General features: G+C 36.7%; 2 protein-coding genes and 1 non-coding gene across 3 annotated transcripts; all 3 read right to left on the reverse strand.

Annotated features, from left to right (window-relative positions):
* Nucleotides 1-861: 861 nt before the first annotated feature.
* On the reverse strand, nt 862-2,968 carry LOC113332549 (amino acid permease 3-like). The gene is made up of 5 exons (XM_026579092.1): nt 2,869-2,968; nt 2,447-2,774; nt 2,121-2,335; nt 1,883-2,022; nt 862-1,786 (listed from the first exon to the last, which is right to left on the reverse strand). Exons 1-5 carry the CDS (start codon nt 2,966-2,968, stop codon nt 1,133-1,135), a joined length of 1,437 nt encoding a protein of 478 aa, XP_026434877.1. The 3' UTR covers nt 862-1,132.
* A 14,325-nt stretch (nt 2,969-17,293) lies between these two features.
* On the reverse strand, nt 17,294-17,365 carry TRNAW-CCA. The gene has a single exon. It is a non-coding gene; the product is annotated as a tRNA-Trp (tRNA).
* A 1,806-nt stretch (nt 17,366-19,171) lies between these two features.
* On the reverse strand, nt 19,172-21,631 carry LOC113332539 (amino acid permease 3-like). Its single transcript, XM_026579086.1, has 5 exons — nt 21,532-21,631; nt 21,109-21,436; nt 20,782-20,996; nt 20,544-20,683; nt 19,172-20,447 (listed from the first exon to the last, which is right to left on the reverse strand). Exons 1-5 carry the CDS (start codon nt 21,629-21,631, stop codon nt 19,794-19,796), a joined length of 1,437 nt encoding a protein of 478 aa, XP_026434871.1. The 3' UTR covers nt 19,172-19,793.
* Nucleotides 21,632-22,808: the final 1,177 nt, after the last annotated feature.

Consider the following 22,808-nt stretch of genomic DNA (forward strand, 5'->3'; position numbering starts at 1 on the left):
AGCTACACCGATGGAGCCTCGAGTGAACTTTGCAGGTAAACTTCTAACTACTGCCTTTATTGATCCTTGGTTTATAGATAGTGGTGCAACACACCATATTTGCAACTCTTTACAATTTTTCACTTCTTATTCACCTGTTCAAACATTAGTTCAAATGCAAACACATTGGCGAAGTGTTTTCTCGTCTACTCTTAAACTCTCGAATGTGCCTCACATTCCAAATTTCCAGTTTAATCATGTCTGTGAGTCAATTAACTCAACAGTCTAATTGTATTGCTTATTTTTCCCATAATTCTTGTTTCTTTCAGGACCGACTCACGAAACAAGTGATTGGTCAGGGTAGGTTTTCTCCGGCTTGTATCAACTTCAAGTTCAACAGCAGCCAGCAACGACGCACCAAGCTCTCTGCAATAAAGCGTCTTTAGATATTCCACCAGATTTTGTAACTGTTCTCATTATGTGGTTTCTTAGTTATTGAAACCCACTCACTAAAGAATACAAAATAAACATAGACCAAATCGGGTTCAACCTATATTTGTGTTATCATCCTATGAATACTGCCAAGGAAGTATGGGGATCCTTAGAGAAGAAATATAGATCGAATCGGGGGAGTGAAGAAACTCATAGTTGCTTGATTCTCGGACCTCAAGATGACAGATAGCAAGTTTGTCATGGCGCAAGTCCAAGAATTTCAGATGATGACTTTGAGTGAATCAAGTAGCAGAGAGAAGAAAATAAGTGTGATGGTGAATGTTTAGCTTGTGGATAAAAAAGGCCACTATACGAAAGATTGTCGATCGAAGAAGAAAATGTGTCAAAGAACTTGATGCTCAATTCAGTAGACCACACCATGGCTACGTGCTCAGTATTTGAATGAATGTGAAATATTTTAAGCGAATCTTGTGAAAGTCTTACGTTAATATTGAACAAGGGAACAAACAGGTTAAGAGAACCATATAGTACTTGATTTCCACATAAATTAATTAATACATACGGACTACTGCAACAAAAAGAGTAAAATGCTACATTTGATACGAAACTTTTAATATTGTTATGAACAGGGAACTACAACTTGGTGAATGCCTAGTGGCCGATTTCTCTCAGTCAGCGGACGGTTCCTTTCCTTGAGCCATCAATAGTTAGATTTGAAGGGATGATAAACCTTAAGATCAGCAACGACACCTACCACTGATCCGGCTATAGCTGCAATTGAGATTACTAAACAAATAGCGCTCAGTAGTTGAAGGCAAAACCATTTGGGACTCCACTTGGGTATCTTTTTCTGTGATATGTACATCTCCACCGGGAAATAAACAGTTAACGGCCAGAAGCCAAATGCGCCAATAATCCCAATAACATCGTTGAAGAACGGAAGAAGCATCGATATAAGTGTAGTTAGCACCACAAATAGTGTTCTCCAAACAACTCTGAATAGGTTGAGATTGTAAGGGCGGCATCCTGGGATAGGTACTTGAAAGTTTTTGTTGACGAAATCACTCTTTGGCCATTTAGTTGCTGCACATTTCTCGATGAAGGCAAATAAGGGCTGGCAATAGACTTGGTAACCTCCAACAAGGTGAATTACAATTGCAACGTTGGCAATATCGACCAACCAATATGGATTGTAGAACCCAAACCCTGTTAGAAGGTTTCCTGGTGCCATGTCACCGAATGCCGCATAGCCCATACATCCACAAAGCATGTAGAAGATGGTCGTAGTTGAAACACTGAATAAACTTGCTTTCCTCATAGTTGTAGCTTCTGATGGTGGTGCTTTTAATGTGTCCTGTTTGTGCCAAATAAACACAGTTAGTGATTTAATTTTTCCTAGTAATGAAGACTAAAGAGGTGCAGCTAGAAAAAGTAAAAAAATAATTTGTACCTGAATTTCGATTAGGATCATCGAATACGAGTAAGCAAAAGCAATGTTTCCAAGCGCTTGGGATTTCCTCCATATCTTTTGGGCTTGAGTTACCGTACCAATGCTAATTCCGGACAGACTTCCTTTGAATGTCCCATTTTCTAAACAAAAGAATAATGTATACAGATTTCAGCAATTTTAATATAAATATGAAACCAATTACTAGAAGAAAAAAAAGAATCACAGAAAGGAAGCTAACCTGCCACTTTAGCGATTCCGAGACCCATTCCGATCCCGGAATAAGTAAACGACATGACTGCAGCAACCTTTGATAGCCATGTAATTTGATCAAAGTCTGGTATTTGGGAGAATATGATTTGTAATACACCAAATATGATCATGTATGGGGTACTCGATGTAAGGCACGGGTTATCATTGTGGCTAGCATGGAAACAGTTGGACCTCTCAACAGCCCTGTTTTGTTCAAATTAACAAACCAAAAAGAGATCAGAACAAAATTATATTTAACTATGCATGTAATGAAAAGAAAAATTAACCCAAAATAGAAGGTTTAGGTGAACTCACATCATACTTATGGATGCTGCAATCGTATATCCAATTCCCACACCAAAAAGATTTATGTATTGAATCAACCCACAAAGCTTGACCTTAGAGCCACCAAGATTTGTGCTAACAGCATCCATGTAAGTATAGTTTCTCGTGCCAGTAACTTGGTCACCAGTTCTATAGCAGTCAGAAAGTAAACAGGATGTGTAGTAAATCACAAAGGCGAACACCAACATCACAGCTGGACCAAGAATCCAACCAAGCTGAGCTATGGCCCATGCTAATGACAGCACTCCTGATCCTATGACGGCCGTTATAATATGTGAAGTCGCTGTCCATATGGTTCCTGCAGGTTTAATCACAATCTTCAATATATATTTATATTTTCCAGTCAAAAGAAAAATACTTTGACAATATTAAAAGTGATGATTAGTATTTACCTGTTCTTTTAAGTCGACCATCATCATCAAAAGATTTGGATCCACCTTGCTGTGGCGGCGTTACGTCAAGTGAATGATCATATTGCAACTGTTGATCCATAGTTGCAGAAGCAGCATTGATGTCACTCATCTTCAAACCAATTAAATACAGACAGTAAGCAAAGCAAGTAGAGAGAAAGCAAGTTGAAAATTTGTAATGTGCTTTAGCTACAATAGACTTGTTCCCTTTTATAAGAAAACAAAATAATACTAAACCAAATAGAATTCGAACAATAAATGATTACCTAGTAGGAAACAAATCATATTGAGAACCAAAATATAAATCCTAATTCTTATAGATGTCATACAGCTAAGTCCTAATCTGCTTTAGCTACAATCTCTTTATTAACTTCTACGACCGGGGAAGTACCCTTTTGATGATATGGAATCAGATGATTCTGCACCGGACAATTCTGCTGAAGATTATAGGCAGATGCCTCTGAGTAACTTACCAGTAACGACATTATCACTACTGGTTAAGCTGGAAAGCCGGTACGCACTACTACTTGATGATGACGATGATGACGATGATGATGAAAAGGAACCGAGCTTATGTTTGAATCATCAGGACAAAGGAAATACAACGTTAAATAATACTACCTCTAATGAGAATCCTGGTGATGAAAGGGATTACGAGATATATCGAAATATATTCGGCAGCCTATGTGTGATGAGAACAGGTAATAATAAGATGATCAAGAGCAGTAGTATAGTCGATTAAAAAAGTAGTACTAGTACTACTACTGATGATACTAAAATGATTACGACTAATAGTAGTGCATAGCCGATCAAAAACGTAGTAGTACTGCCGTTGCTGATGATGATGACGCTAAGAAAACTAGGTCGGCTCTATACAAAAAGAAAAAGTGGATAAATTCTTGGTGTAAGAAGGGAAACAACGACAAAAAACAACGCTCTATATATACGTAGATAGCTGTCTTGGAGTTGTTAACATGGTGGCAATGCTTACTCATGGATCTCAACACTCAAAAGGTATGCTCTAATTTGCCCCCCGTGTATGCTCAGTTGCACCGATTCTATAAGAGTAACAATATGTAGTGTATTTTTCAGTTCTAGTTAAGGGTGCATAGGAACCGAGCCGGACCGACGGAGCGTCCCGGAATCGGTGGAACCGTACCTGTTTTTGTCCCGAATTGAAGAAGGGGATACAGGTACCGGTCCAAAAAATAGGAACCGGGGCTAGGGAGGTATAGGTACTCGGCCCTACCCATATCCCGTGCCGAACTGTACAGATTGTATCGATCATTTGTGATCGTTAGATTTATATCTAATCTAACGGTGGTAGATATCTAGTATATATAGGAATGAAGTTAGGGTTAGAAATAGAAGTGGTTCATTTTCTTTTTCCTTCTTCTTCTTCGCCGCTCTCCTGTCCTGAGTCTCCTCCTCTATCACTGTGTTCATAAGAACACACGTTAAACACCACCAAATCCATCACTGTTTATTTGATTAATTCAATAAGTTAACAAGAAGTCTACAACAGGTAACCGGAATTTCTTTGATTATGATTATTATGAATCTGTGATGTTTTTAATTTTGATTTTGATTATTATCTTCCTTTTGTGTGTGTTCAGTTAAATTTAGACTGAGGAGTGAATTGGGTAACCGAAATCTCGATCTATTTGTTCTGAATCTTCTGATTCCTTAATCATTTGATTAGGTAAGATGCAATCTAGATCTGTCATCTGTATCATTTAATTTGTGCTTCATTAGTTTGATTATAAATTTATAACATAATGATTTGCATGACCAATTCTAGGATTTTGGAATTTTCTGATATCTCTCTGCACCCTTAATCTCAAATTCTCAGCCAAAGGTAAATCATTTCTTTCTTCCTCTGTTTATTTATTGGACTGTAAATTTTAGATGGGTTTCTAATGATCAACTTTGTGGAGATATTTATGTTTGAAAGATACTAGAAATGATGGAATTTATGTATGTTTCCTGTTGATGGAGTTTTTGGGTCTAGTCTAGGAGTTAGTTAGGATCTCTAGTCTGCTATATGCTTGTTTATGGAGTTTTTGCAGAAAGAAGCTATAATGGAATCTAATTTCTGATTCATGAATACAATGATTAGAATACATGTTTCTTCTTTCTTTTGTTATATGTTAAATGTAAGTTAATTACTGTATTGTTAAGCAAAATGAACTAATTCAAAGGTTAATCATCCCACTAAACTGGGTATAATTTGTTTAACTAAAATACTACTTGAGGTGCTGATTTTGCAATTTTGTTTTCTACTACAACTTGATTCTGTTTCAGAGTACAACAAGTAACCTATTATTGTTGGAACTAGAATTCTAAATCCGATTAGAGTATCACAAGTCATCCCAAAACCAACCCAATATAAAATTATAAATACCTGCTGGCATATGCTTAATCTCCACACACAATCTCATCCCTTTTCTTTATGCTGCCATTTGATATGCAGAGAACATGCTTAGAATACATGTTTAATTTCTGATTCATGTAGTCAATTTAATCTTCAAATGTATGTAGTCATCTGAATCTTAGAATACACTTAAAGAGCACCATCTATTTACTTGTGTTTGACACTATTAGACATAGACTAATAGTTACTACCTGCTATTACTTATTTTTGTAGTGTTACTTGGTCCTATCAATAATAATGCCACCACAAGTGTTGCTGCCATGGAAATGGAATAGAAGATCAAGACTCAAGACTTTGTATTTGGCATTGCCAGTTTGCCACCACTATCCAATCATTCTGTCATTGCTACTGCTACTTGATAATGCCACCACCAGTGAATTGTGGTAAGAATTAAGACTATTGTCTTTGTTTGTGTGTTATTGACTTTTTCTTTTTTCAGATTTTCAAGACTTTGGTTGTTTGGAACTTTGGTTTGCTAGTATTATTGTTACGTTTTAGTTGTTAATTTGTTCTTTGATTGAGATATTGATTAATATATTGAAAAACAGGTAAAACAGGTACTCAATTTGTCTGGAAAAATGACAGGAAAATCTGTCTTTGAATTATGACAGAAAGTACCGATTGGTACCTTAACTGGTACTGTACGTGTACCTAATGGTACCGGAACCGAGGTACAAGGTACAGGTACTGGTCCAAAATTTTCGAACCGAGCCTAGGGAGGTACAGGTACTCGGCCTAGGCAGGAACCGAGCCGAACCGTACCGTGTGCACCCTTAGTTCTAGTTATAGAGTGAAGGTACCCTTATCTTTGTTTAGTGTGTAAATAGATAGAGTCTTGTAACTGTCTTTACAGCTGTTACAGCCTGTCTGTTTCATGTGTTTTGTATTAAGACCTTTGTATTCTCTCTCTGAGAGTTATCTGAAATTAGTCAACACATTTCATTTCTTCTAGCTCTGATTATCTTATATGGTATCAGATTAGGTTAGAGTCCTTCAAGATTGCAAACCCTAACAACAACTTCATCGTTACCTATTTCAAATCTGATCTTTGATCAGATTACAACAACATTTTTCAGATCTGGTAGAATTTCATCATATTTCATCTACTTTGATCTCGTTTTGGATCTTGTTTCTTTTCAATATTCACCTATCTTTCTGGTTTGATCGATTTTCAGAATGATCTTTGAGTTTCTTGATAACAATATGCCTCCAAAACCTGCAACTCGAGCTTCTTCCGCTGCTAATAATGATGATTATGATGATTTTTTTACACAAGATCGTTACAGTTTTCGACTTCCATTTACTAATATTGCAAACTTCATCTCTTTGAAGTTTGATCATACTAATTTTCTACTGTGGAAGGATCAATTTGAGTCGGTCCTAATTTCAGTTGATTTGTTCGATTATGTTTATGGTAGTATTGTCGAACCACCTCGATTTATCACGATTGATGTTGTTCAAACTCAAAATCCGGCTTGGCTATATTGGATAAAGGTGGATCGTCTTGTATCAAGTTGTTTAAAAGCTACATTCACACAATCTGTTTCAGGTGATGTTCTTGGATTATCTACTGCTCGTGAGATTTGGGAATATCTTGAAACTACCTTTACTACACAGTTTGCTACTCGCAAATCGATGCTTCGTAATCAACTTCATTTAATTCGTAGAGGAAATCGTTCTGTTGAAGACTATCTACAACAAATCAAGTCAATAACTGATAATCCTGCATCTATTAATGAGAAAGTAAGTAATTCTGACATTATAATGCACATTCTCAATGGTCTTGGTCGTGATCACAACAATTTTGTAATCTCAGCACAAAATCGTGAAGTTCCTTTAACTTTTGCTGAGATTAAGGCTAGGCTAATTAATCATCAACAATGGTTAAAAGATCAAGAATCATAAATGAACACTATGTTTGATAGTCAGAATGCTTCAGCTATGTATGGCAAGAACAAAAATTCTGGCAAGAAGAGCAATAATTCTAACAAGAACAAGAGCAACTTCAAGAATAGTGTTTATTCTAATGGTTCTGGATCTAGCAGCAAGGGTTCCTCAGGCAACAGTGGTTCTTCTGGTCGAAATTCTTGTAGTCCTTCAGGTGGTAATTCTAATAACTCTTCAGGAGGTTCAAGAAATAATACAGGAGGACTTTTGATTGGTCTTCAGTTAAGTGTCAAATTTTGTAGAAGAACTGGTCATTCTGCAAGCAGGTGTTATTACAGATATCAACCAGATAGGAATTCCATCAACTCAGTGCAAAGAGCCTTTGCAGGAATTGAACTGAGTCCTGCATCTGAAGATACTATTCCAGATTATGGTACCACAACCACATGACTAGTGATGCCTCTCTTTTGACTAATCCTGCTCCCTACACTTGTTCCTCAAATGTGATGATAGGAAATGGTAAGTTGCTAACTATCTCTCATGTTGGTGATGTTACTTTATCTACTCCTCATAAGAATTTTCAGCTCAACAAGGTGTTACACATCCCTACCTGAAAGGCTAACTTACTCTCCATTGCTAAATTTACTAAAGATAATCATTGCTTTTTTGAGTTATGTGATTGGGGATATCTATAAAGGATGTTTTTACAAAACATGTACTAGCTAAGGGTTCTATTTTGAACAACTTATATCCCATCAATTCATATCACTCTCCATCAACTTCTTGCTTTCATGCCTCACTCACAGATCCTACATCTCTTTGGCACAACATGCTTGGTCATCCTGCTGCTGCAGTTCTACATAAACTTCATTCAGTTGAGCCAATTCAGCTTTCTGGGTTTATGTCTTTAGAGTCTCTATGTAATTCTTGTCAGTTAGGCAAGAGCAAAAAATTGCCTTTTACTTTGTCATCTAGAGTTTCCACTGCTCCTCCTGCACTTGTTCATTGTGATGTTTGTGGACCTTCCCCTGAAGTGTCTTTGTTAGGATTCAAGTACTACATTATCTTTATGGATGACTTTAGTAGATATCATTGGATCTATCCTTTGAAATCTAAGTCTGATGCTCTTGTATCTTTTCAACACTTCAAACAAATAAATGAAAATCTTTTGGCTACCAAAATTATTTCTTTTCAGTGTGATAATGCTTATGAATTGTCCAAAGGCCCTTTTAAACTATTTTTAGATTAATCTGGCATTATTTTGAGATCGTCCAATCCACATACCTCTCAGCAAAATGGTTTAGCTGAGAGGAAACAAAAACATATCACTGAAGTAGGTCTCACTCTGCTTTTACAATCTCATTTATTAAAAAAAATTTGGTATGATGCTTTCCATACTGCCACTTTTTTGATAAATAGATTACCTACTAAACTGCTGAACATTCAATCTCCTTTTGAAGTATTATTTCATAAACCTCCTGATTTTTCTTTTCTTAAAGTCTTTGGTTCAGCTTGCTTTCCTTCTTTAGGATCCTATAGGCAGGACAAATTATCTCCTAAGTCATCTTTGTGTTTTTATTGGTTATAGTCCTCTTCATAGAGACTTCATAGAGGATATAGATGTTATGAAAAGTCCACAGGGAAACTTTATACACCAAGACATGTTGTCTTTGATGAAAATTGTTTTCCTTACTCCACTACTGTTGTTCCTTGTTCCACTGAGTCATCTCCTTCACAGTCTTTACTTGATGCTTCTTCTCTAAATAATACTACTTCCACACTCATTCCTTCATCAAATCAGTTGATGTTTTCTACTTCAGGACAACAACTCGGTTCTCCTGCATCAAATATAGTCCCTTTTTCTGCTCATGTTACCAGATATCAATCTGGTATTCCTAAACCCAAGCTTTTACCTGATTTTGTGACTAACAATGTTGTAAAACATCCTGTTTCTACAGCTTTTAGTTCTCTACTTCAACCAACAGAGCCTAAAACTTTCAAGCAGGAAATGAAAAATCCTGAATGGGTAGTTTGCATGAAATAAGAATGTCATAAAGGATGCAAATACTTATGATTTGGTAAAGTTTCAGAAGGGTATGAATGTTCTGGGTTGTAAGTGTGTTTACAAACTCAAGTTAAAACCTGATGGCACTATTGAGAGGTTTAAGAGTAGGTTGGTTGCTAAGGGATACAATCAGTTAGATGGAGTTGACTATACTGATACTTTCAGTCCAGTAGTGAAAGCACCTACTATTAGAACCATTCTTACTATTGCAGCTTAAAATGGATGGCAAATTCAACAATTAGATGTGTGTAATGCTTTTTTGCATGGACAATTGAATGAATGTGTGTTTATGGAGCAGCCACCAGGATTTTTAGTTGAAGGAAAATAAGACTACGTTTTTCATTTAAAAAAAATCCTTATATGGCCTGAAAAAAGCACCAAGGGCTTGGTTTCAATGATTCAGTGGCTTTCTTCTTCAATATGTCTTTCAGCAGTCTAAGTGTGATCATCCTTTTTCCTCTAAAAATCTGACAAGGGTCTTATGTATCTCCTCTTGTATGTGGATGATATCATTTTGACTGGCAGCTCAGGTACTTTGCTAAATTCTCTTATTTCCGCATTAAGTACAAAATTTAAAATGAAGGCTTTAGGACCTCTTCATTATTTCTTGAGCATTGAGGTTGTTAGAAGTTATGATACTAAGTCCTTATTACTTACTCAAAAGAAGTATTTCTTGAGCTTTTGGTTAAGTCTGATATGGTAGATTGTAAGCCCTGTAGTACTCTTGTTGCCAAAGGTCCAAGGTGCTCTATTTTTTATGGTGATCCACTCCAATATCCTTTACACTATAGAAGTCTTGTTGGGGGCTTGCAGTATCTTACAATGAAAAGACCTGACATTGCATTTGCAGTCTCTTATGCGTCACAATTTATGCATCAACCTGCAACTACTCATTTGCAGTTAGTTAAGAGGATTTTAAGGTTTCTTAAAGGCAGTTTCGGATATGGAATTGTTCTTGGTTCTTCAAATATTTCTACAGTTACAGCTTATTCAGATTCTGGTTGGGCTGGTTGCCCTGATTCAAGAAGAAGTACCTCTGGTTATGATGTTTTCTTGGGCTCATCACTTATTTCTTGGACTTCAAAGAAGCAACCCGTAGTTTCAAGGTCTTCGGCTGAAGAGGAATACAAATCACTTGCTAATACTTCTTTTGAGATGTTGTGGTTGTCATATTTTCTCAAGGAATTAGGTATTTCCTCTACAAGACCTTTTACTCTTCTTTGTGATAATCTTAGTGCCAGTAGTCTTGCCTGCAATTGGTTTTTCATGCAAGAACGAAGCACATTGAAATGGATTACCATTTTATTAGAGACTTAGTTCAGTCTAAGTTCTTGATTATCAAGTTTGTGCCTTCTCTTCTTCAACTGGCCGATATATTCACAAAGGGTGTTGCTTCACATTTATTTGTTACTTGGTTTCCAAGATTATGCATTTTACCCATTATAAGCTTGAGGGGGAGTATAAGAGTAACTGTATGTAATGTATTTTTCAGTTCTGGTTATAGAGTGAAGGTGCCCTTATCTTTGTTTAGTGTGTAAATAGCTAGAGTCTTGTAACTGTCTTTACAGCTGTTACAGCCTGTCTGTTTCAGGTATTTTGTATTAATACCTTTGTATTCTCTCTATGAGAGTTATCTGAAATTAGTCAACACATTTCATTTCTTCTAGCTCTGATTGTCTTATAGGGTGGCTGTATTTCATCTCTCTATGGATACTGAAACTATAGTCCTTTTGGAATCCCGGTAAAATAAACTCTGGTACAAATTATAGTAAAAAATATGGGGATGATTTCTCCTTTTGGAATCCCGGTAAAATAACTCAATCTTATGGTGTTTCTTGTTGGCGGAGCCTTGCTGAAATGGCAGGATTAATCTACGATAACTGCACATTGTATTTACATTCAGGTAGAGGAATTTCCTTTTGGAATGATGTATGGTGTGGTCAACTTCCTCTAGCAACTGTTTATCCAAATTTGTATAAGTTATCAAGAGATAGAAACGTCAAGTTAACAGACATGGTATCTTCGAACAGTAATTGGAAGTTTGATTTCAAGAGAGTACTTCATTCTTTAGAGGTTGAAGATTACGCTGCACTTCTAACTGTTATTGACGACAACCCACCAGCTCGGGATGGATTGCCAGACACGAGAAGATGGAGACTCAACACCACGGGGGTCTTTATAGTCAAATCACTTTATGCAAAACTGGTTAGTGAATCCGGTGTCGACAACTTTCCGTATCATTTTATTTGGAAGTCTACAATACCTCCTAAGATCAATATATTAATGTGGAGTATAATTCATGGTAAACTGAATACCATAGATGTACTTCTACACAAAGGTTTGAACTTGTATAATTCTTGTGCTTTATGTGGAATTGGTGCTGAGTCGCAAGACGACTTATTTCTCCATTGTAAGATTGCATACAAGATATGGTTTAGCCTGATCCCTAAAACAGGTTGGGTGTGGGTTCTGCCTGGTTCTATGAAGATCTTAGTAGATATGTGGCATCACCATTTATTCTCAAGCGCTGGTAATTATATTTGGGATTTGATTCCGGCAGCAATTGTTAGTACGATTTGGAGAGAAAGGAACTGCAGACGTTTCGAAACTCAATATCTTTATAAAATAGATGATGACTTGGTTAACGAAGTTAAATCTGCAGTCCTAGCTTGGGTAGCTGCAACAGGACATCGTGTTCACTTGAGTTTCTCAAGTTCTGTGTTAAATACCTGAGATTCTATCTTCATGTAATCTATAGCTTTCTTTTTTTCATCTACCTCTGGTAGAAACTATGTACATTCTTCTACTTCTTAATACAACTTCTCTTGATCAAAAAAAAAGACACTATAGTCCACGGACATATAACTATGCTATTAAATTCATTATTTATCCAAACTCTTGTCGACTACACAACTATGGTATAGACATGCTTAAGCAACAACCAACAAGGATAAATCATGTGAGAAAAAAATTGGAATTTTCCGGTTCCAACAGTTGGGAATTACGATATATGTATATTTATGTGTACCGCCGTGTCCCCCGTATCATGGAACTTTGGAGTTATCGTATTGGACACATGGAACCATCTCTTATCGGACACCCGTAGTAGTTTCGGTTCCCGGTGTCCCCAACCATTCGTTCTTGATTGGGAAACCAAGCATGTGTGTTCCAACCAACGTCTGTTTGCACCATATGAGGAGACTAAGAACGCAGGACTCTTATTCACGGGAAATGCTGCACTTCGGAAGTTAAAGTGTTGGGTACTGTAATACCAAAAATATGATCAAGAAACTGCTCAAGAAACCCTCACTGTTACTAAAGGGGCAGATGTTCAAGCAACTACTGTCTACTGAGGTTGAAGCTAATGTAAATGAAGTTGAACATGCTGAGAATGATGTTATTTTTTCAGCTTTCTTCTCTTTTGGGAAGAAGTAATAATCTTATTGCTTACTTCTTCGTGTAGAAACATTTACTTTTATGCCTTGTTTGTTAGGATTTCATCTTTTGCTTTAATATCTACCAGCTTTAGATGTTTAAATTCTGATGCTCATTTATTATCCATTGCACTCAGTTGAATTTTGTTGTTGTCTGATGAGTATTAGCTTGCTTCTCGTACGTAGCTTTACAACTTCATTGTTATAGGTTTCGGCTTTAACCTTTATCCTTAATTTTGCCTTACCTATCCTGGTATAAGACATAGCAAATTTGTTTTAGGTACCATTAATTCAGGCCTTGAGGTAGGTCATTACAGGGTCTACATAATTCGTTGTGTATTATTCGTTAATGATTCACACTTTTTAGGAGAATAATACGCCCTATACGAAATTCCGAAAATGTTCCGGTTAATTCTCCTAACTCGAAAATATGAGATCTTTGATGATGATGATAAATGGTGGGTTTACCTTTCCGTTCGCTAGCAGAGATCGATGTGATTTCTTCAATATCTTTACATATCTTTGCCAATTTTCGACAAGACTTCTAAGTTCAGATGCCCCGAATGTTCACTCCTTTAGAGCATCTCCAGTAGTACGTCGAAAAAATCCTACGTGGATGTCCAATAGTCAAGATTATACTATATATTTTAGATTTAAATAAATTTTAGAATAATATGTAGCCTGGTTAAGACTTTTTTTAATACCTTCATATTTAGTATTTGATCTTCCTAATGTAGGCCTAAGCACTGGAGATGCTTTTATACTATATGGGATCTAGCTCCGGTCGTTGTTTAGAGACAGTGGGTGTTAATAATCCTACATGGATATTTTATTGAGATCCATATTTAGGAAGATTTTTAAATAGTAAATATAGCATCTCATAACTAATAAACAATCTCGAATAGTACACAGGTTTAATCCTTGGAAAATCTTACCTGATGACTTAACCGTTTAATTATTTATAATTAATTATTAAAAATCAAAAATATGACTTGGAAGTCATTCTGAAGGTCTAAATAAGACTTTCTTTAAAACCTTCAAAATTAATGTTTCATCCCTCCTGTTTTCTAGGACCTACTGTTGGAGATGAATTTAGTTATAATAAAAGTCTAAAATCCTACGTGGCATTAAAAATAAATCTTTCACCTTTTATTGAAGATGCTCTTCTTGTTTGTCACGAAGAATGAAATATGGAAAAACATTTAAAAAAAATTAATTTCACCCTCTGTTGGAGATGCTCTTACGAGATATCAGAAGGAACCGGATTCAACTCGACTAGATAAACTAATCGGTTGAGGAGTCGTGCATGTGACCCACCCCCAACACTTGGGTTTGGATAGTCCGGTGGCGCCCGCAACATCTGAAATTTGACCAACGAGGATTGGCCCAGTTATCTGGTCGAACTCCCATGTTATAGTAGGTTAGGGGTTCTATCGTATTGGTAGTGTACTCTGTTTGGCTATAGACACATTGTAGTGAAGACCAACCACTGTGGTCATATACCCCATTGTTTATTATTATTGAAAACTTCTTAACAACAATGTCAATATCTACTGCAAAGTTTGCTACAAAATAAAGAAGAGAAAAACAAGGCTTTTTCTTCACAAAATAAAGAAATTTTTATATTTATCACACTTAAAAAAAAAAACGAAAACAAAAAAAAAATTCTTAGAAGAAACCTAGGAACAAACCTAGGTTTCTTCCCTACGAAAAAAATCATCATTAACGATGATACAGAAATTCGCTCTCTTTATTCTCCTCCCGATTTTTCCCTGAACGAAAAGAATAACTGAAATGCAAGTTAGGGTATGAAGGAATCCAGCCGAACAAAACATAGGTTAGGGTTTCGCTGCTTTGTTTTTATTTTTGAAACTCTAATCTCTTGATTTGATCATACTGGCTTGGTTAGGGGTTTATTTTTCAGGTACAGTTTTTACAAAATTCAAGTTGGGATTTGAAGGAATCAAGGGTTTACTGTGTTTGGTTAGGGTTTATTTGAGTTTAATGAACTGTTGCGGCACCAAAACTTCCTTCTCTCCTTTCCTGATCAAAGAGACGTCTTAGGTTTATGAAGAGCAAATATTAATTATGTGGGTTTTTCGTTTATAAATATATTTCGGTTTCTTTCTTCTGCTATTGGTTCTCTGAGAATTTAATCCCTAGAAAACTTTCTTCATGATTTTGTGTTGATTGCTTTGTATTCTTGATTTTTCGGTTGATGCTCGACTCTCTCGAAACTATTGCACTCGAGGTTTATCATGCAGGTGTGAACCCTAATAATGGAGGTTATTAATGGATATTTTGATGATTGTTTATTTTGTTAAGTGTATCAATAACCCGAATCAACTGTGATAAACCCTTATTTATGTTGGTTTCAGGTAACCAATCAATGCAGCCAATTTATAACCTTGCAGTACTAGTGATGTTTCTTTCTTGATATTGTGTAAATTGGTGGACGTGTTCTTTTCTTTTTATTAGTTAGGACTCGGGAGTGAAGGGAATTGAGGTGGATTTGAGTAATCAATTTGTTGATTTTTGATAGGATATACAATCATGGTCTTTTATGTTGTTTGTAGTATTACTTTGGTTTCATATTTGTATTAAACTCTACCTTTTTTTGATTTTGTACAGAGAATACTTTCTTGTATCAGTGGCGCTTGTTTCTTAATTTTCTGATCATTTTTCTTCTTTCTTTTTTTTTGACTTTGCAGGTTAGGTTAGGGTTCTTCATAATCCCCTCAGTGTGCTTAGAAAAATCTGAAGTTTTAAGGGTGCAATGGAGATTGCAACAATGGTAATCTTTGACTTTCTTCCTAATTTTTTAAGTTGGGATTTGAAGGAATCAAATTGTTGGACTTTGATTGGGCTAGCTTGTGAGTTGGATTAGTCTGGGACGCAACATTGGAAGAAATATTCATGTTGATCCTTGATTATAGCTGGTTTTCCGTTATTAAATTACGGATCCATACGGTGAATTATTCAAATAGCTCCTACTTTCTACTATATATATATCCCATATCATATGGCAGGGAAGAAAGCATTTCATAGGAACTCTACGAAAATAGAAGTTGATGTTGCTGCTCTTGAAATGGATTATTCATCTGAATCTTCAGATTTTTTTTTTATGTTCAATCTTTTGGTTATGGTTTGGTTTGGCGCTGTGGTTTTATAATGGTTCTCATTTTATGAGGTTCTTAGTTATTGAAACCCATCCACTAAAGAATACAAAATATAGGCCTTGCAGAAATTCCATAGCTCGATCACGTTCAAGACGTTCAAGTAAGGATTTCCCAGCTCCACAGATGCATACTTGAGTTGCAAAAAGGGAATCATACTGGTCCCATAAAGTCTTGATTTTTTGTCTAGTACAATGAAACAGACATGGATTCTTGGCGTATAGCAGCAATGGCAGACTTTAACCCTAACAATATATGAGCGTTGGAGATGCAAAATCGTACCTGAAGATCCTTCCAAATAGCGTGGGAGGATGGTGCATACAAACAACTATCTCGTATGTCAGCCAGCTTCCAACAAGGTCATCACAACGCGCTTCCAACATTGATAAGCTAGATCATCAGCTGGAGGAGGAAAAGAGCCATCCACGAATCAAAGCTTCCCTTTTGCATTCAGGGCCTTGGTAATGCCACGGACCCAAGATCCATAGTTGTCCCCTTGCAAAAGTGGAGAGAAGAAACAGTTGCAGGGTTGTCTGACGGATGAATCTGCAGGACTCTTCAAGGCAAATGTAACAACAATTATTGCGAGTTAAATTGACATGCTGCTAACTAGCATTGACATATATATCCAAAGACTGATGTGTATTGTATCGTGTTATACTCACTTTACAATCAGTTGATTCAATTTGAATGCTTTGTTTACGGATTAATCAACTGTGGTGTATTGCACACAATACGAAGTCTGGGTTCCTTGCTAGAAATTTAGCAGACTGGATTTATTTAGTTCAGGTTAGAACATTAGTTTAATTAACTATCTGCAGGTTACCAATTCAGTTCACCACAGCATACATAGAGGTGTCTAATGTCTGTATGTTTGTTAAAACAGTCTAGTGCATGTTCCTAGACGGTTCTGACGCGAAGCACTTCGAATTAATCTTTGACTGTTGCTAGTAAGATTAAGTCTAATTAATACTTTGTGACTGCAGTATGTCGTGTTCAGTCTTGTACGCTAACAGTAAAGTTCTCTGAACTCTGCTATTTACGGAACTGACAATTAAATTGACACAGATTCTGCAACACATTCTGCAAATCGCTAACAGTACGTCATCTGTTATGAAAGTGTTAAGTCATTTAAAATTGAACCAAATCATACTTAGATGTGGCCAGAAACTAACTGTAACCTCTGACAATATCTTGCGACGTTCACATCTCATGGTCAGCTATTGTGGTTACAATAACCCCAGCATCACAATCATGTCATCAGTTGCGCAAATTGAAAAAAATAGGTTTTTCTCCTTAACCTTGTTCGAATTCATAAATCAAAAAAAATAACGACAAGGTTTTTATTTCGAAAAGCAAAATGCAACTCATCCTGTTACAACAAATAAAGGGAAAAAAATAATGAAAAAACTGAACCTGACGTGAATCGAACACGCAACCTTCTGATCTGGAGTCAGACGCGCTACCATTGCGCCACAGATCCGATTGTGTTGTTCTTCCTGTAACATTTTAAATATTCTCTTATTACATGAAAGGTAGAATTATGATCCAAAATCACTGGAGGTATTTTGACAAGTCCTACAAAAAAATTCAAAGGAAGATGGGACAGGATGAGTTGCATGAGCATTATAGTCCAATGGAGATGTTATCTTTAAGTTCAGACGCAACTGCTTTGTCTGTATTGACTTCACTCCCAGGGAGGGAATAGAGCGGCCTCTTTACCGTAATTACATTATCTCAAGGCCTTTCCAAGGTCGATGCAGACCCAATTGTGAGTGCTCTGCTGATTACCTTGTATTTTTCTTGGTAAAACAAGAAGCACAACCAATCAACACTACACGGTTGGGGATGGAAATTTTGAATTTTTTACAAATTTAACGGCCAAAGATTGAGAATGCTTGGGATTTAATTTTTTGAATTGTTCCATGTACCAAGTGTAGTTACATAATCTTGCTTTCCTTAGTTTTACTGGCTTCATGTTGATGCTTTTCATGCACTCTTAGGCTCCAAAGTATGTTTGCTGTTTGCCAAAATCCAAGTCGTTTTAGAAACCTGGGTCAATTTAATTCTTGTTGTTTCTAAGAAAAAAGATACTAACAATCTTGTATCATTCAATCTTGGTTGTTGTTTTAAGAATAATCATGTTGGTTAATGTATGAATCAAATTGTTGGAGTTCTTCAAGTAATGGGTTTGTGTTTGATGGGCTATTGGAGATGGTCCTATTATGATTGGGCTAGCTTGTTCAACAAGAAGAAGAGCAATATTGGAAGAAATGTTCACGTTGATCCTTGATTATCGCTGTATTTCCGTTATTAAATTGCGGATCCATAGGATGAATTATTCAAACAGCTCCTACCTTCGAGTATCCCATATTATAACAGTGGAAAGGATTTTTCCAGATTTCAAGCTGAAAAAGAAGAACGCATTTGGTAACAGCTTTACCTTATGAAATTAATAACCGACATCTCAATCTAAGTGTGTTCGCAAGATTTCTTTTGGCCAAATTTTTCAAGCTCTGATTGATTTGCTCTGTCAGATCAGATGTATAGCGCATCATTAGAAGTTGATATTGATGCCGTTGAAATGGATTATTCATCTTTAGATTATTCTGTTCAATTGTTTGGTTTCGTAATTGTTCTCATTATGTGGTTTCTTAGTTATTGAAACCCATCCACTAAAGAATACAAAATAAATATAGACCACACCTGAGGATTTTTAGCCTTGTTCAACAAGAAGAAGAGCAACAGAACATTACTGCAAGTCCTCCAGCTGAAGCTACACCGATGGAGCCTCGAGTGAACTTTGCAGGTAAACTTCTAACTACTGCCTTTATTGATCCTTGGTTTATAGATAGTGGTGCAACACACCATATTTGCAACTCTTTACAATTTTTCACTTCTTATTCACCTGTTCAAACATTAGTTCAAATGCAAACACATTGGCGAAGTTGTTTTCTCGTCTACTCTTAAACTCTCGAATGTGCCTCACATTCCAAATTTCCAGTTTAATCTCATGTCTGTGAGTCAATTAACTCAACAGTCTAATTGTATTGCTTATTTTTCCCATAATTCTTGTTTCTTTCAGGACCGACTCACGAAACAAGTGATTGGTCAGGGTAGGTTTTTCTCCGGCTTGTATCAACTTCAAGTTCAACAGCAGCCAGCAACGACGCACCAAGCTCTCTGCAATAAAGCGTCTTTAGATATTCCACCAGATTTTGTAACTGTTCTCATTATGTGGTTTCTTAGTTATTGAAACCCACTCACTAAAGAATACAAAATAAACATAGACCAAATCGGGTTCAACCTATATTTGTGTTATCATCCTATGAATACTGCCAAGGAAGTATGGGGATCCTTAGAGAAGAAATATAGATCGAATCGGGGGAGTGAAGAAACTCATAGTTGCTTGATTCTCGGACCTCAAGATGACAGATAGCAAGTTTGTCATGGCGCAAGTCCAAGAATTTCAGATGATGACTTTGAGTGAATCAAGTAGCAGAGAGAAGAAAATAAGTGTGATGGTGAATGTTTAGCTTGTGGATAAAAAAGGCCACTATACGAAAGATTGTCGATCGAAGAAGAAAATGTGTCAAAGAACTTTGATGCTCAATTCAGTAGACCACACCATGGCTACGTGCTCAGTATTTGAATGAATGTGAAATATTTTAAGCGAATCTTGTGAAAGTCTTACGTTAATATTGAACAAGGGAACAAACAGGTTAAGAGAACCATATAGTACTTGATTTCCACATAAATTAATTAATACATACGGACTACTGCAACAAAAAGAGTAAAATGCTACATTTGATACGAAACTTTTAATATTGTTATGAACAGGGAACTACAACTTGGTGAATGCCTAGTGGCCGATTTCTCTCAGTCAGCGGACGGTTCCTTTCCTTGAGCCATCAATAGTTAGATTTGAAGGGATGATAAACCTTAAGATCAGCAACGACACCTACCACTGATCCGGCTATAGCTGCAATTGAGATTACTAAACAAATAGCGCTCAGTAGTTGAAGGCAAAACCATTTGGGACTCCACTTGGGTATCTTTTTCTGTGATATGTACATCTCCACCGGGAAATAAACAGTTAACGGCCAGAAGCCAAATGCGCCAATAATCCCAATAACATCGTTGAAGAACGGAAGAAGCATCGATATAAGTGTAGTTAGCACCACAAATAGTGTTCTCCAAACAACTCTGAATAGGTTGAGATTGTAAGGGCGGCATCCTGGGATAGGTACTTGAAAGTTTTTGTTGACGAAATCACTCTTTGGCCATTTAGTTGCTGCACATTTCTCGATGAAGGCAAATAAGGGCTGGCAATAGACTTGGTAACCTCCAACAAGGTGAATTACAATTGCAACGTTGGCAATATCGACCAACCAATATGGATTGTAGAACCCAAACCCTGTTAGAAGGTTTCCTGGTGCCATGTCACCGAATGCCGCATAGCCCATACATCCACAAAGCATGTAGAAGATGGTCGTAGTTGAAACACTGAATAAACTTGCTTTCCTCATAGTTGTAGCTTCTGATGGTGGTGCTTTTAATGTGTCCTGTTTGTGCCAAATAAACACAGTTAGTGATTTAATTTTTCCTAGTAATGAAGACTAAAGAGGTGCAGCTAGAAAAAGTAAAAAAATAATTTGTACCTGAATTTCGATTAGGATCATCGAATACGAGTAAGCAAAAGCAATGTTTCCAAGCGCTTGGGATTTCCTCCATATCTTTTGGGCTTGAGTTACCGTACCAATGCTAATTCCGGACAGACTTCCTTTGAATGTCCCATTTTCTAAACAAAAGAATAATGTATACAGATTTCAGCAATTTTAATATAAATATGAAACCAATTACTAGAAGAAAAAAAAGAATCACAGAAAGGAAGCTAACCTGCCACTTTAGCGATTCCGAGACCCATTCCGATCCCGGAATAAGTAAACGACATGACTGCAGCAACCTTTGATAGCCATGTAATTTGATCAAAGTCTGGTATTTGGGAGAATATGATTTGTAATACACCAAATATGATCATGTATGGGGTACTCGATGTAAGGCACGGGTTATCATTGTGGCTAGCATGGAAACAGTTGGACCTCTCAACAGCCCTGTTTTGTTCAAATTAACAAACCAAAAAAGAGATCAGAACAAAATTATATTTAACTATGCATGTAATGAAAAGAAAAATTAACCCAAAATAGAAGGTTTAGGTGAACTCACATCATACTTATGGATGCTGCAATCGTATATCCAATTCCCACACCAAAAAGATTTATGTATTGAATCAACCCACAAAGCTTGACCTTAGAGCCACCAAGATTTGTGCTAACAGCATCCATGTAAGTATAGTTTCTCGTGCCAGTAACTTGGTCACCAGTTCTATAGCAGTCAGAAAGTAAACAGGATGTGTAGTAAATCACAAAGGCGAACACCAACATCACAGCTGGACCAAGAATCCAACCAAGCTGAGCTATGGCCCATGCTAATGACAGCACTCCTGATCCTATGACGGCCGTTATAATATGTGAAGTCGCTGTCCATATGGTTCCTGCAGGTTTAATCACAATCTTCAATATATATTTATATTTTCCAGTCAAAAAGAAAAATACTTTGACAATATTAAAAGTGATGATTAGTATTTACCTGTTCTTTTAAGTCGACCATCATCATCAAAAGATTTGGATCCACCTTGCTGTGGCGGCGTTACGTCAAGTGAATGATCATATTGCAACTGTTGATCCATAGTTGCAGAAGCAGCATTGATGTCACTCATCTTCAAACCAATTAAATACAGACAGTAAGCAAAGCAAGTAGAGAGAAAGCAAGTTGAAAATTTGTAATGTGCTTTAGCTACAATAGACTTGTTCCCTTTTATAGAAAAAAAATAATACTAAACCAAATAGAATTCGAACAATAAATGATTACCTAGTAGGAAACAAATCATATTGAGAACCAAAAATAAATCCTAATTCTTATAGATGTCATACAGCTAAGTCCTAATCTGCTTTAGCTACAATCTCTTTATTAACTTCTACGACCGGGGAAGTACCCTTTTGATGATATGGAATCAGATGATTCTGCACCGGACAATTCTGCTGAAGATTATAGGCAGATGCCTCTGAGTAACTTACCAGTAACGACATTATCACTACTGGTTAAGCTGGAAAGCCGGTACGCACTACTACTTGATGATGACGATGATGACGATGATGATGAAAAGGAACCGAGCTTATGTTTGAATCATCAGGACAAAGGAAATACAACGTTAAATAATACTACCTCTAATGAGAATCCTGGTGATGAAAGGGATTACGAGATATATCGAAATATATTCGGCAGCCTATGTGTGATGAGAACAGGTAATAATAAGATGATCAAGAGCAGTAGTATAGTCGATTAAAAAAGTAGTACTAGTACTACTACTGATGATACTAAAATGATTACGACTAATAGTAGTGCATAGCCGATCAAAAACGTAGTAGTACTGCCGTTGCTGATGATGATGACGCTAAGAAAACTAGGTCGGCTCTATACAAAAAGAAAAAGTGGATAAATTCTTGGTGTAAGAAGGGAAACAACGACAAAAAAACAACGCTCTATATATACGTAGATAGCTGTCTTGGAGTTGTTAACATGGTGGCAATGCTTACTCATGGATCTCAACACTCAAAAGGTATGCTCTAATTTGCCCCCCGTGTATGCTCAGTTGCACCGATTCTATAAGAGTAACAATATGTAGTGTATTTTTCAGTTCTAGTTAAGGGTGCATAGGAACCGAGCCGGACCGACGGAGCGTCCCGGAATCGGTGGAACCGTACCTGTTTTTGTCCCGAATTGAAGAAGGGGATACAGGTACCGGTCCAAAAAATAGGAACCGGGGCTAGGGAGGTATAGGTACTCGGCCCTACCCATATCCCGTG

The sequence above is a fragment of the Papaver somniferum genome, unplaced genomic scaffold, assembly GCF_003573695.1.
Source record: "Papaver somniferum cultivar HN1 unplaced genomic scaffold, ASM357369v1 unplaced-scaffold_131, whole genome shotgun sequence".
NCBI lineage: Eukaryota > Viridiplantae > Streptophyta > Magnoliopsida > Ranunculales > Papaveraceae > Papaver > Papaver somniferum.